Source organism: Syngnathoides biaculeatus, chromosome 16, assembly GCF_019802595.1.
Source record: "Syngnathoides biaculeatus isolate LvHL_M chromosome 16, ASM1980259v1, whole genome shotgun sequence".
NCBI classification, from domain to species: domain Eukaryota; kingdom Metazoa; phylum Chordata; class Actinopteri; order Syngnathiformes; family Syngnathidae; genus Syngnathoides; species Syngnathoides biaculeatus.
Window position 1 is genome coordinate 16,724,424 of NC_084655.1, and position 12,950 is coordinate 16,737,373.

General features: G+C 44.1%; 1 protein-coding gene across 4 annotated transcripts in view; it reads right to left on the minus strand.

The window, feature by feature from the left end:
* Window positions 1–12,950, minus strand: part of asic2 (acid-sensing (proton-gated) ion channel 2) — a 185,561-nt gene that overhangs the window by 20,869 nt on the left and 151,742 nt on the right. For all 4 annotated transcript variants that reach the window (XM_061846817.1, XM_061846815.1, XM_061846814.1 and 1 more), the window contains one exon: window positions 6,332–6,482. In XM_061846817.1, coding sequence (XP_061702801.1) covers window positions 6,332–6,482 — 151 coding nt within the window. The remainder of the gene's footprint in view (window positions 1–6,331; window positions 6,483–12,950) is intronic.

The window sequence follows — 12,950 nt, forward strand, 5'->3', positions numbered from 1 at the left end:
ATTTAAAATGCCGTTTAAAAAAAAAACAGAGTGAAAAAGTAATCCCCCTCACCCCTCCCACACACACACACACACACACACACACACACTCATGGCTTGTTAAATCATGAATTGATTGCAGGTAATCACAAATTTTGGTTAATTTTCACTGCTCACACCCGAACCAGATTTACCTCCAGACCTGAACAATCAAATCTCCCAAACAGAAAAGATGCAACAACATGACACGATCCAAAGAAATTCCGCAACGGTTGACAAAAAATTGACATCCATCAGTCTGGAAAGGGTTACCAAAGACATTGATCAAGATTTGGGATTACAGGGAGCCATAGGGAGACCCATTGTCCTCAATAGTTGGATCCGTGAGAAAGACCAATCAGTGAGCGTCATTTTTTGAACTCCGCCCATACTGCCCACAGCCGCAATCCTTTCCCCACAAACAAAGAGAGCGCCTGGTTACTTTTAGCCTCTGAATTGCGAGTGTACAGTCCGGCTTCGATCCGATTCCACAAGCGCTATCCAGCGAGATTACCGGGAGGATATCTGGTGCGATTTCCCACCCCAAAGCGTAATTTAGATAAATGCAAACAGCGGATTAAGGCCTGTGGCCGACCTCACGACCACCTGAACGTATCGAAGATAAATCAGCACAAAGCCGTCTGTTCCGAGGTAAATGACTCAATTAGTCGGTGTAACACCTATAAGGGAAGGAAGGAGGAAGCTCTACCTGAGCCTTCCTGCCGCACCTCGGCTCTGCTCTCAAGCGTTCTTATCCATGATCAAACACATCACATGAATAGAAATATTTTGGGCCTACATTTACGAAGGTTCAGAACGATAGAGGACACGCATACTGCCATCATTTATGTAAATTAATTTTCCGCTATGAACGTAGATACCATTTTGAATCAACATGTTTATGTGGCGTAAAAACGCAAATTTAGCCTGCTTTGCACAAACAACAGGCATCAGAAATCTTCTTGAATTCGATGTCACACATTAGTTTATGAGGTGGTTGATTGTTTCGCAAGGACGGCCAACACGTTGCAGAAACTTTAACTGGCGTTCCCGTTTTGGGAAACCTCGAAATTATGAATGTATCCCTGTTGAAAGTAATTCGGGCCTTCCTGTACACTCTTTGTCGATATTTCTGATACCATGGACACAAAGTAAACAGAAATACTCATCGGGAATTCGCTCGAATGAATCGCTCGTAACGTGCTTCGCCCGCACTGCGTCGCCCATTTTGATCGGTAGCTTGGGGTGCGTAACGACAGTATCGAAGTAGCGCGGATCCATCCATTCTTACCCGCTCAAAGAAATATAGTTGAATAATCTCAAAGAGTTTGAAAGGAACTGTAATGATACGGATCAAAAACAAATAGGAGGTTATAGGAAATAATGTTTTTCTAACAGGTTTCAAGTCACACTTAGGGTTAGGGTCTCAAGGTACTAGGTACTCAAATTGGGGTTACTGTTTCAAGGTTGCGTTACAAGCCTGCATTAGGTTAGGGTTTTAAAGTTTAAATTGGTAAGTTTTAAAGGAAGGCTTCACTCATACAAGGCGGCAAATAATGGCGGAGAGTTTGGAGCCAATTAATAAATAATACCCCGGAGCAGTTTGCTCCGACTGCAAAGGACTTGAGTCGTTTTGTGTCTGACAACCTTCAAAAATCAGCGTTCCTGACGTCCGTTTTGATGAATTTGCCGCGGCTGTGAATAGATTAAAAAGGAACACGCGCAGCGTTTTAAGAACGGACTCGTGGTCATTCATCAAGTGTTTTCATCGTTTCAAATCTCACCTTTTGTTCCGTTTATGGGCTTTTGCCTCCTTGCCACAGATGCAAATTAGCAAGCGGCCCCGATGATATCGCGTTGGTGCGTCCTTGCATGCAAAAAGACTCAAAAGAAAAAGCTCGGGCGGGAAGACGCTCTCGAAAAAGTCGTGAAAAACAAGAACCGAAGCACGACTATACGTTCTTCGCTGCTGCGTTCAAGTTGGATGGGAAATGTCAGACTTGTTGTGATTTCAATTGTTTTAAATTTGGGCTTCAACTCACAGTTTCAAGTTCAGTTTTGAAGACTTTTTCAGGGGTTCAAGTAAAGGTTGGGGATTCAAATTAGCCTGGGTCGGGGTTTCAAAATGAGAGTTTCAAGACATGGTCAGGGTTTCAGTTACTTTTTTAAGCCTGAGTTAAGGTTTCAAGACAGAATTAGGGTTAAAAATTAGGGCTTCAAGACTGGCTTCGCGGTTCAGGTTACAGTTCCAAACCTTTATGGTTTGAAACCAAAGTTCGGGTTTTAAAAAAGGGTTGAAAGCTGGTTGAGGATCTTAAGACCGAATTTAGGTTTCAGGTCTGAGTTGGGCTTCCAAATACAGTTTCAAGACTGATTGAGGCTTCGATCCTGTTTTAAGGATTCAGACAAGGGTTAAGGTTTAAAAGGATTTCAGGACAGCCTTGGTGCCACACATTCAGCACAACCGCCTCACAGTTCTGAGCAGCTGGGTTCAAATCCCGGCCCCGCCTGTGTGGAGTTTGCACGTTCCCCCCCGTGCCTGTGTGGGTTTTCTCCGGGCACTCCGGTTTCCTCCCACATCCCAAAAAGTCGAAATTGTACGTAGGTGTGAATGTGAGTGTAAATGTTTGTTTATGTGGCCCTGTGATTGGCTGCCGGCCTTTCGGCCAGAGTCAGCTGGGCTAGCCCCGCCCCAATCGGGTTAGAGATAAAAATGCATGGGCCCATATTGGCTGACGTTTTTTCATTAATAACTTACTAAAAATCATCAATTTCATGACAGGAGCCCTTTAAATTAGATTCCAAATTACGATCCGGTCTCCTTTTTTTGGGCGGCGTTCAAGGTCGCCGGGGGGTAAAACGCGGACGATGGAGGTGACGAGCTGTGCCGGCAAAATGGCGTCAGGGATGTAATCAGAACTCGTCAGCTCAAATGAACCATTTATGGTCTCGTTTGGACTGACTCTGTTCGGAAACCTTTACAAACGTGAACAATCGCCATGACAACCGTGACCCTACTAAGATGTGTGACGCAAGTCATTATTGTCATTCAGTACTTTCCGGATTGTACGATCTGAAGTTTTCAAGCCTGGCTTTGGTGTTGAATTTATTCCACTGGGGAGGCTAAATGATTCTTTTCCAAGCATCTCATTTTTTGATTAATAATTTTTTTGCATAAAATTTTACTTGGAAAAAGCCAGAGACCCGGATCAAGTTCCAAATTCAGGTCTGATGTCAGCACTAGGCTGCGGCTTAAAGCCAGCGGTTGTGTTTGAGAACTTGTCCTCCCTCCAAAACTATTAGTCTGATTATTTTGCCCGTTGGTGGGAAGTTCGAAGACCATCTGGCCATCAACACGGACCGTCGCGCTACAGCAGGGAGTACGTCCTTTCAATAACGGCTTGTTTCCAAGGCAACGGGAAGCTTCGGCCGCTCATTCATCATTCCCCCGGAATCAAACGTTTTTCTTTGCGTGACTTGGTGAAGTGCAAAGGCACACGTGGTGGGTTGTCGGGGCCCGGCCCAGCGCTGGTTCCAGGTGGCAAGAACAATACAGTGTGTGAAAACACACAACAGGGAAAAGAACAGGAGGCGAGAGTGCAATAAATCCACATGTTCATTCCGGTTTTTGTGTTCTGAGGGCTTATTATGTCTTCGACGTCAGATCAAACATATTTTCTAATCAACAAAGTGCATTTCGGAGTGTTTTATGGACGTTGTAAAATCCGGTCTGACATACTTGTGCCATCAATCATTCTGCCTGGTGTAGTAAAATCCACCGTTATTGTTTTCAAGCATAGAATGCCATTTGTGACGTCCTTGATGCCACTTCTGAAAGTAAAGCCATAGAGCGGGTAACGTACGGTGAAGAAAATAAGTATTTGAACACCCTGCTATATTGCAAGTTCTCAAACTTAGAAATCATGGAGGGGTCTGAAATTTTCATTGGAGGTGCATGTCCACTATGAGAGAGATCATCTAAAAAGAAAAATCCAGAAATCACAATATATGACTTTCTTTAACGATTTATTTGTGTGATACAGCTGCAAATAAGTATTTGAACACCTGTCTATCAGCTAGAATTCGGACCCTGTTAGTCCGCCTTTCAAAGTCCACCTCCGCTCCATGTATGATCCTGAATCGGATGCACTTGTGTGAGGTCGTTAGCTGCATAAAGACACCTGTCCACCCCAAACAATCAGTAAGACTCAAACTTATAACATGGCCGAGACCAAAGAGGTCTCCAAAGACACCACAGACAAAATTGTACAACTCCACAAAGCTGGAAGGGGCTACGGTGAAACTGCCCAAGCACCTTGGTGAAAAAAGGTCCATTGTTGGAGCAATCATTAGAAAATGGAAGAAGCTAAACATGACGGTCAATCTCGGTCGGAGTGGAGCCCCATGCAAGATACCAGATCATGGGGTCCCAATGATCCTTAGAAAGGTGAGGGATCAGTCCAGAACTACACAACAGGACTTGGTCATTGACCTATAAAGAGCTCAGACCATCGTTTCCAAGGTGACTGTTGGTAATACACTAAGACGTCATGGTTTCAAATCATGCTTGGCACAGAAGGTTCCTCTGCTTAAACCAGGACATGTCAAGGCCCGTCTTAAGTTTGCCAATGACCATTTGGATGACACAAAGGAGTCATGGGATAAAGTTTTGTGGTCAGAGGAGACCAAAATGGAACTTTTTGGTCATAATTCCACTAACCGTGTTTGGAGGAAGATGAATGATGAGTTCCATCCCAAGAACACCATCCCTCCTGTGAAGCATGGGGGTGGTTCCATCATGTTTTGTGGGTGTTTTTCTGCACATGGGACAGGACGACTGCACTGTATTAAGGAGAGGATGACCGTGATGACCGTGAGATTTTGGGGAACAACCTCTTTCCCTCAGTCTGAGCATTGATGATGGGTCGTGGCTGCGTCTTTCAACATAACAATGACCCGAAGCACACAGCCAGGAAAACCAAGGTGTGGCTATGTAAGAAGCGTATCAAGGTTCTGGCGTGGTCTAACCAGTCTTCAGACCTAAACCCAATGGAAAATCTTTGGAGGGAGCTGAAACTCCGTGTTTCTCAGCGACAGCCCAGAAACCTGTCTGATCTAGAGAAGATCTGAGTGGAGGAGTGGGCCAAAATCCCTCCTGCAGTGTGTGCAAACCTGGTGAACAGCTACAGGAAACGTTTGACCTCTGTAATTGCAAACAAAGGCTACTGTACCAAATATTAACATTGGTGTTCAAATATTTATTTGGAGGTGTATCACACAAATAAATTGTTAAAAATTCATACATTGTGATTTCTGGATTTTTCTGTTTATATTATCTCTCTCCCAGTGGACATGCAACTACGATGAAAATTTCAGACCCCTCCATGATTTCTAAGTGGGAGAACTTGCAATATCGCAGGGTGTTCAAATACTTATTTTCTTCATTGTACATTCATACGTGTATGTTTTTTTTAAACTATTTTATTGATGTTCTGATTACGTATCTGACATTTTTTCAATATGACGGCCCATTCATCATTCCTTCATTTCACTTTTGGACGCCGCGTGGCGATCCGCTCCAGATATGCATTATTTTATTGCCTCCACGATAACATCTAAAAAAATAAATCTCTCTAAACTCCAACCAGATGTCTTTTTTTTATATTTTGCCACGAAGAAGTAACAGAAATACGAGCAGCAATTTGTCACCAGCGATGAAGTTTTACTGCGGTTAAACAGTACAATTCGAAGTACTGTCCTGTATTATTTTCTAGGGATTCATTTTTCATTGCGTCCTACATTTTGACATCACAAAGCAGTAAAATTATTTTATTGTTACCTTTGTTTTTGTTTCCCTCCCAAAAAAGGTCCCAATGCGTTTTATTTTCTGGTGAAATTAAATTCTTAGGATTACTTGATTATTGTTTTATTGGTGTTATAAATACCGACATTATTGTTTTATGAGGGGGTTGTTCATCTGGCTGTCCTTTGATATTTTGACACAAAGTAAGCAATACCATATTCGCTTTATTCTTTCCAGGTGTCAACTTTTTGTGTCGTTTTATTGGGGTTACAAATGCCAACACTTTTTTTTATTGCTTTATTAGTGCCCATTTATCATACATAAAACCTTTAATATCTGCGGAAAAAGACAGCGCGTTCCTTTCCCGAGAACCGTGAGTCTCGCCGCGTTAATTATGGATGAATTTAAATCGCGTGAACGCAAAAAACATCTCACGAGGAGAGAGACGGAACATCCCGACCTGCTGAGTGTTTGCGGATTGTGGTCCAAAGTACTGAGCGGGGCCCCCACCTGTGTCGCCCCACACCGGCAGGTATTCGTCTTGCTGGATGTCCAACATGATCTCCAAGCCGTTGCCTGTGCCGCCTTTCATGGTGGTGCGCAGAGATTTGCCGTCCTCGGCCGCGTTGAACATGTAGCACTTGCCGTAGCGGGTGAACACCTGCGAGGAAAAGACAGCTTGGCGTCAGTACTCAACCGCAGGAGGTAACTGGCATTTATTTGAGGAAGTCTTCATCTGGACTGAAGAGAGGCAAGTAACGGTTGCGGTTTTATAAAATTTGTCTACACCGTTCTGGTGTTATGATGTCATGTTATCGTTGTAGCTTAAGTAGCTAGCGGAATGTTTGTTTGAGGTGATGTGTTTATTTTTTTGCAAGTGGATGATTCAGCTGGTGAAACTGTAACTTTTGTCGTTTTTTTACCGTTGAGTTACCGTAATTTCTAGCCTACAAGCCGCGACTTTTTTCACAAGCTTTCAACGCTGGGGTTTATGAGGTGATGCGGCTAATTTGTGCATTTTTTCTAACGGCCGCATGGGGCAGTCGACCGGAAAAGGTAAGAATGAGAATATATGTGCCGAGGAAGTGACTTTTACCGGCTCTGTTAGCGCTGTGCTAGAATTAGCACTGTGCTAGCGTGTTGCTGCTGTGTTACTGGCGTGTCTCAGTGATATTTATCAGTAAGTTTTACTTTAACCGGCCCTGTTAGCGTTAGTGCTACCGTTAGCACTAGCGTTAGCGCGGCGCTAGCATTAGCACTACCTTTTTCTATGTACCGTCTTTCTTTGTAAATATCTCATGTTTCAATGTGGATTTCAATGTCGGCACTTGTGGCTTTTACACAGCTTTGACGTATGTATGTACCAAATGGTATTTCCTTTACAAATGTACTCACAGTAATTACAGCTAGTTAATGGCATTTTTTTTCATCTGGGCGTGAACAGGAGGCATCTATTTGAAGTAAGGCATTTTTTTTTGTTTAGGTGGATGCTTCAGCTCGTGATTTGTTCAAACACAGGCAGACTTCAGTGATATTTGTCTTTGTTTAGTATTTATCATTTTGTAAATGTAATTACAGGTACTTTGTGGTGCCACCTGTTTAAACTACCGCAATTTCTGGCCGATAAACCACCACTTTTTTCACACGCTTTCAACCCTGCGGTTTATGCAGTGATGCGGCTAATTTGTGCATTTTTTTTCCTAACGGCCACAAGGGGGCAATCGAGTGGAAAATGTGGAATACAAATGCTGAGTGACTTTTACCGGTATGTTTTTTTTTAACCAGCTCTGTGAGCGCTGCACTAGCGTGTTTTTGTTGTGTTACAGCCGCATCGCAGTGATTTTGACCGGTATGTTGTTTTTTTTAAATGGCCCTGTTAGCACTGCGCTAACATTAGCGCTGTACTAGCCTGTTGCTACTGTGTTACTGTCATGTCTCAGTGATTTTTACCGGTATGTTTTTTTTTTTTTTAAAACGGGCCTTGTTAGTGCCGCGCTAGTGTTAGCATTAGCGCCACGCTAGCGTGTTGCTGCTGTGTTACTGCCGCGTCTCAGTGATTTAGGTATGTTTTTTTTAAACCGGCCCTGTTAGTGCTGTGCTACCATGTTGCTACTGTGTAGCTGCCTTTTTTTTTCTTTAAACAGCCCTGTTCGTGCTAACGTGTTGTTGCTAAGTTAAGCTAAGGTATTGAAACTTTGAAAACTCTATGTACCATCTTCCTTCCGAAAAAGAGGGGGGAGGGACTATTTGAGGTCAAGTGACTATTTATTCAAGTAACATTATGCTTCTTGTGATGTGTTGATACGTTTATTTATTTTAGTATTTTAGTAGTTAGGGTAATTACAGTGGCACGACAAGGTTTTTTGTTTTTTTTTTTAACCTGAGCGAAAATGATGTCGGATCTATCCGAGGTGAAACATTAATTTATTTAAGTGGGTGACTCAGTTGGCAGATTGAGAATTTATTGGATGAGCGAAACCTCCTATTTGAGGCAATGCGATAAAATATGTATGACATTTTAGCTCCCTTTCGGCATCACATTTTTTGGGGTGAGGTGGGGCGCGTGCTTTTTTTCCTCCGGATGTCGCATCTGGCAATTTGTGAAAATACAATAACATTTGTTTTGATTAATTTTCAGTATTATTTAGTGTGTGGCGTTTTTATTTATTCTTTTGTAGCTCAACTATAGCGACTAACTTGACCTGTCGGTGTGAACGTGGATACAATTAAGATTTTTTTAGCTAACTGGTGATTTTGAGGTGACGTTGATTTGTGTGTATGTAGAAAATCACATTTTAATCACTTATAATCTTTTGATTAGCTGCCATTATGACCCCATCTTCTACAAAGTAGTTTGCAACAACAATATTTCAATAATCAAGAGTCAGCGGGACTCAATTCAGACAAAAGACACTCAAAAGCATTGAGGAAAGATCTGTTTACGTGCCAATGCGGTGCTTTATCGCGCCTGTCAGAGGATCTGCCAGGCAGCCCCGCCCACCTCATTAGCCTAACGAAGACCCATCTGCTTTGAGGAGAGCAGAAATAATCAGGCAACTTGTTTTAATTAGTTCGGAGACAAAAGACTATATTTGCATTTCATCAGTACAACAACACGGCGATGCGCCCGCATGGGTACCGACGTCGGCGAAGCCAACAGTGACAAGCTAGCGTGACAAATCTAGTCCCATCTATGATTTTTTTTTTGGTGAGGCAGTCTCATCAAGGAGACTCAAGTCTTTCATTTGGATCAATGTTTGACACGACGACAAACCTCCCCCCCCACCCCACCCGCGCGGACCGCCATCGTTTTAATGCCGGAGTTGCTGTTACGGGAAAAAAACAAACAAACACGGAAGACGCCGTTTGGGTATTGACGGGTCTTTTTCACCTGCGTGATCGATGGACTCGCTAATCGCACGCAGAGGCACAAGCGGTGCGCGTCGGCAGGAATGTGAAGCGGGACGCTGGGGTCCCCTTAAGTCATCTGGCAACAACGATTCTGCACTGGCAATGAATTCAAACTCCCCCCAAACACACTCAGTCAGTAGTTTGTACTTGAACAAACTGAGTATAGAATTCACCCGAATTCTAGCAGCAGACACTGAATAGAAATATGTGCAGCGCCGTCACGACACATGTGCTATTATTTTTGTCAGTCTGAAAAACGGGACGATCACAAAAAGTCCCAAGACCACCAGAAAGTTGAAAGTTGTGAGTGAATTACACAATTTGCCCGCATCATAACATTGTAATTTAAAGCTAAATCCGTGCATCTCCCTCAGGACAGGTGGACTATTGTTTTTCTAAGGCCCAACGCTTTGCAGTTTTGAGATATTGGATTGGTCCAGATGAGAAGATCAAGCAATACGAGTCCCCCGACTGAACAACTGATTTGATATTCTGTGGACTTCGTCTGTCATAAAAAAAAAAAAAAAAAAAAAAAACCTGAAGTCAGCAACATCGAAGTATTTCACGTCATTTTACACACCCTGAACAGAATCGAATATGATATGCGGTAGTCCCGACACTGTGGGATCAGCTGGAAAGCGTTGGCCTCACAGTTCTGAGGTCCCGGGTTCGAGCCAAATTAAAGGTCAAGCCAAAATTAAGGTTTTAAATAAAGGGAGTGAAGCCTGGTTTAGGATCTCAAGGCCGAATTAGGGTTTCAAGTCTGAGTTCGGCTTCCGATTACGGTTTCAAGATGGTTGAGGCTTCGAGCCTGGTTTAAGGATTCAGACAAGGGTGAAGGTTTAAAAGGGTTTCAAGACAAACCATGGTGTCGTACATTTAGCACATCCGCATCACAGTTCTGAGGGTTCAAAATCCCGGACCCGCCTGTGTGGAGTTTGCATATTCTCCCTGTGGCTTTGTGGGTTTTCTCTGGGTATTCCGGATTCCTTCCACATCCCAAAAACATGCAACATTAATTGGACACGGTCATGAGCCGGGCTGGACCACGGCCAAGAGGGGCGTGGCCACTGCCTTGGCAGGTGACACCTGTCATTTTTTCATATTTTAGTTGGAGTTTTGGTCACTGACACTTGCCAGGTTGTTGTGCATTGTGCACCGAGTTAGTGAGTTGCATTCACTGACAGTAGGAATCTCCACCACTGAAAAGTGTGTAATCTTGAGCTATCCTCATCACAGTGTTTCTGTGCCACCTCAGTTTGGACCCATCTTAGTTTATGTTCTATAGTCAAGTCCGAGCTCATAGTTTGTCTCCTAGTCATCAGACCTCGCTTTATTTTTGGATCCTGCCTTTGCTTAGCGTTTCTGTACCTCTACCTTTTTGGACTGGTTACACCGTGTATGACCTCAGCTTTGAATGAAAAACTATGCCTCACATTATGTCCTCGTCTTGGAGTCCAGCCCCGCACCGGAGGTTCGTGACAGACACTCTAAATTGCCCCTCGGTGTGATTGTGAGTGCGTCTGTCTTGATGTGCCCTGGCAACCAGTTCAGCCTCCTGCTCGTTGACAGCTGCGACAGGCTCCAGCACTCCCGCGACCCTTGTGAGGATAAGCGGCAAAGAAAATGGAAGAATGGATACGGTAGTCCTACATTTCCATTTTGCTATCAGACGTGTTCCCCCCCCCCCACATCTTCATGGCTACAGAATCGCTTTGAGGTTGAACAACGGCAGCCGCCGCCGCATTTGTCAAGCGTGACAATGTTTGGCGCTCGGGTCGGTGCCCGAGTAAACGAGGCCCCGGGAGAAACGAGTCGTCACCCCGCGGGGGTGACGCCGTGACAAAAGACGCCGAGGAAAAACTGCGCCGGCCGCCACTGGAAATCTTCACCCGTCGCTCGTCATCTGTTGCCTCCAGTGGAGATGTAAAAAAAAAAAAAAATAGTTGACGATAATAAAAGCTCTCAGGCATGTCCAGACATCTGACACAATAGCGCGCTGCGTTGTCGGGGAAGGGGTGGGGGGCACGGCAAAAAATACTCGTGAATGAAATGTGACTTTGCACCACTGAAATGGAAAAAAAACATGGCTGCATTAGAAGGACATGAAAATAGAGAAGGAATAAAAGTGAACATTTCATTGTTCGCTTGTAAAAATCGCCTGCCAACATAATTCATTTAGCACCCTGGTATGAAAGCGGAGAAAAGAGGAAAAAAAAAAGAATAAAGGGGAAGTAAAAAAAAAAGTGCGGAACATTTTTAAAAAAGCCTGAAAAACAAAAATGGAAATGTGATAAAAAGGGAAAAAGACGACAAGATGGGGGGGGGGGAATAGAAGCAGACAAGGAATAAATGGACAGGTTTTTAAAAAGAATAAAAACATCAAAAAATGGAGAAAAAAAAGCATCGAAAACATGGAATGCAATGCAAAAGTGTTAAGACAAAAGGTAACTGCTGCCGTTGAACCTTTTGCTAACCGTCTGGTGATAAACATATGAGTGTTCATCATGATACAGAAGAGTGCTATGACATATTTTGAAAGAAAGAACTTGAGAAAGCCTATGACAAGAGTACCAAGAGGGGAACTGTGGTACTGCACGCGCAAGTCCGGTGTGGCGAAGAAATACGTTAGAATAGTGCAGGACGTGTATGAGGGCAGCAGAACAGCGGTGAGAAAACTGTGGTGAGATGTGCCGTAGGTGTGTCAGAGAATTTAAGGTGGAGGTGGGACTGCATCAGGGATCCGCCCTGAGCCCCTTCCTGTTTGCGGTAGTAATGGATAGGCTGACAGATGAGGTTAGACTGGTTCACAGATGACATTGTGATCTGCAGTGAAAGCAGGGAGCAGGCGGAGGAACAATTAGAAAGATGGAGGCACGCGTGGAAAGGAGAGGAATGAAGATTAGCCGAAGTAAAACAGAATATATGTGCGTGAATGAGAGGGGGGGGGACGAGGAGGAGTGAGGCTACAGGGAGAAGAGATGGCGAGGGTGGACGACTTCAAATACTTGGGGTCAACAATACAGAGCAATGGTGAGTGCGGTAAGGAAGTGAAGAAACGGGTCCAAGCGGGGTGGAACAGTTGGCGGAAGGTGCCTGGTGTTCTATGTGACAGAAGAGTCTCCGCTCTAGGATGAAGGACAAAGTTCATAAAACAGTGGTGAGGCCGGCCATGATGTACAGATTAGAGACGGTGGCACTGAAGGGACAACAGGAAGCAGAAGTGGAGGTAGCAGAAATGAAGATGTTGAGGTTCTCTCTTGTATAGGATTAGAAATGAGCTCCTTAGAGGGACAGCCAAACTTGGATGTTTTGGAGACAAGGTTCAAGAGAGCAGACTTTGATAGTTTGGACATGTCCAGAGGCGAGAGAGTGAGGAAATTGGTAGGAGAATGGTAAGGATGGAGCTACCAGGGAAGAGAGCGAGAGGAAGACCAAAGAAAAGGTTGATGGATGCTGCCAGGGAAGACATGAGGACAGTGGGTGTTAGGGAGGAAGATGCACGTGATGGAAAAAGATGACACACTGTGGCGACCCCAAATAGGGACAAGCTGAAAGGAAAAGAAGAAGATGAGAAATTGCATGAAGAAGACGGCGGATAGGATACGAGGCCCCCCCCCAACTGTCGTTTTGGGCTTTCGTGGTTGGAGACCTCGCGTGCTGCCTTCCTACGCCAACACTTCGACACTAAATGTTACGTGTTAACATGAAAAGCAGA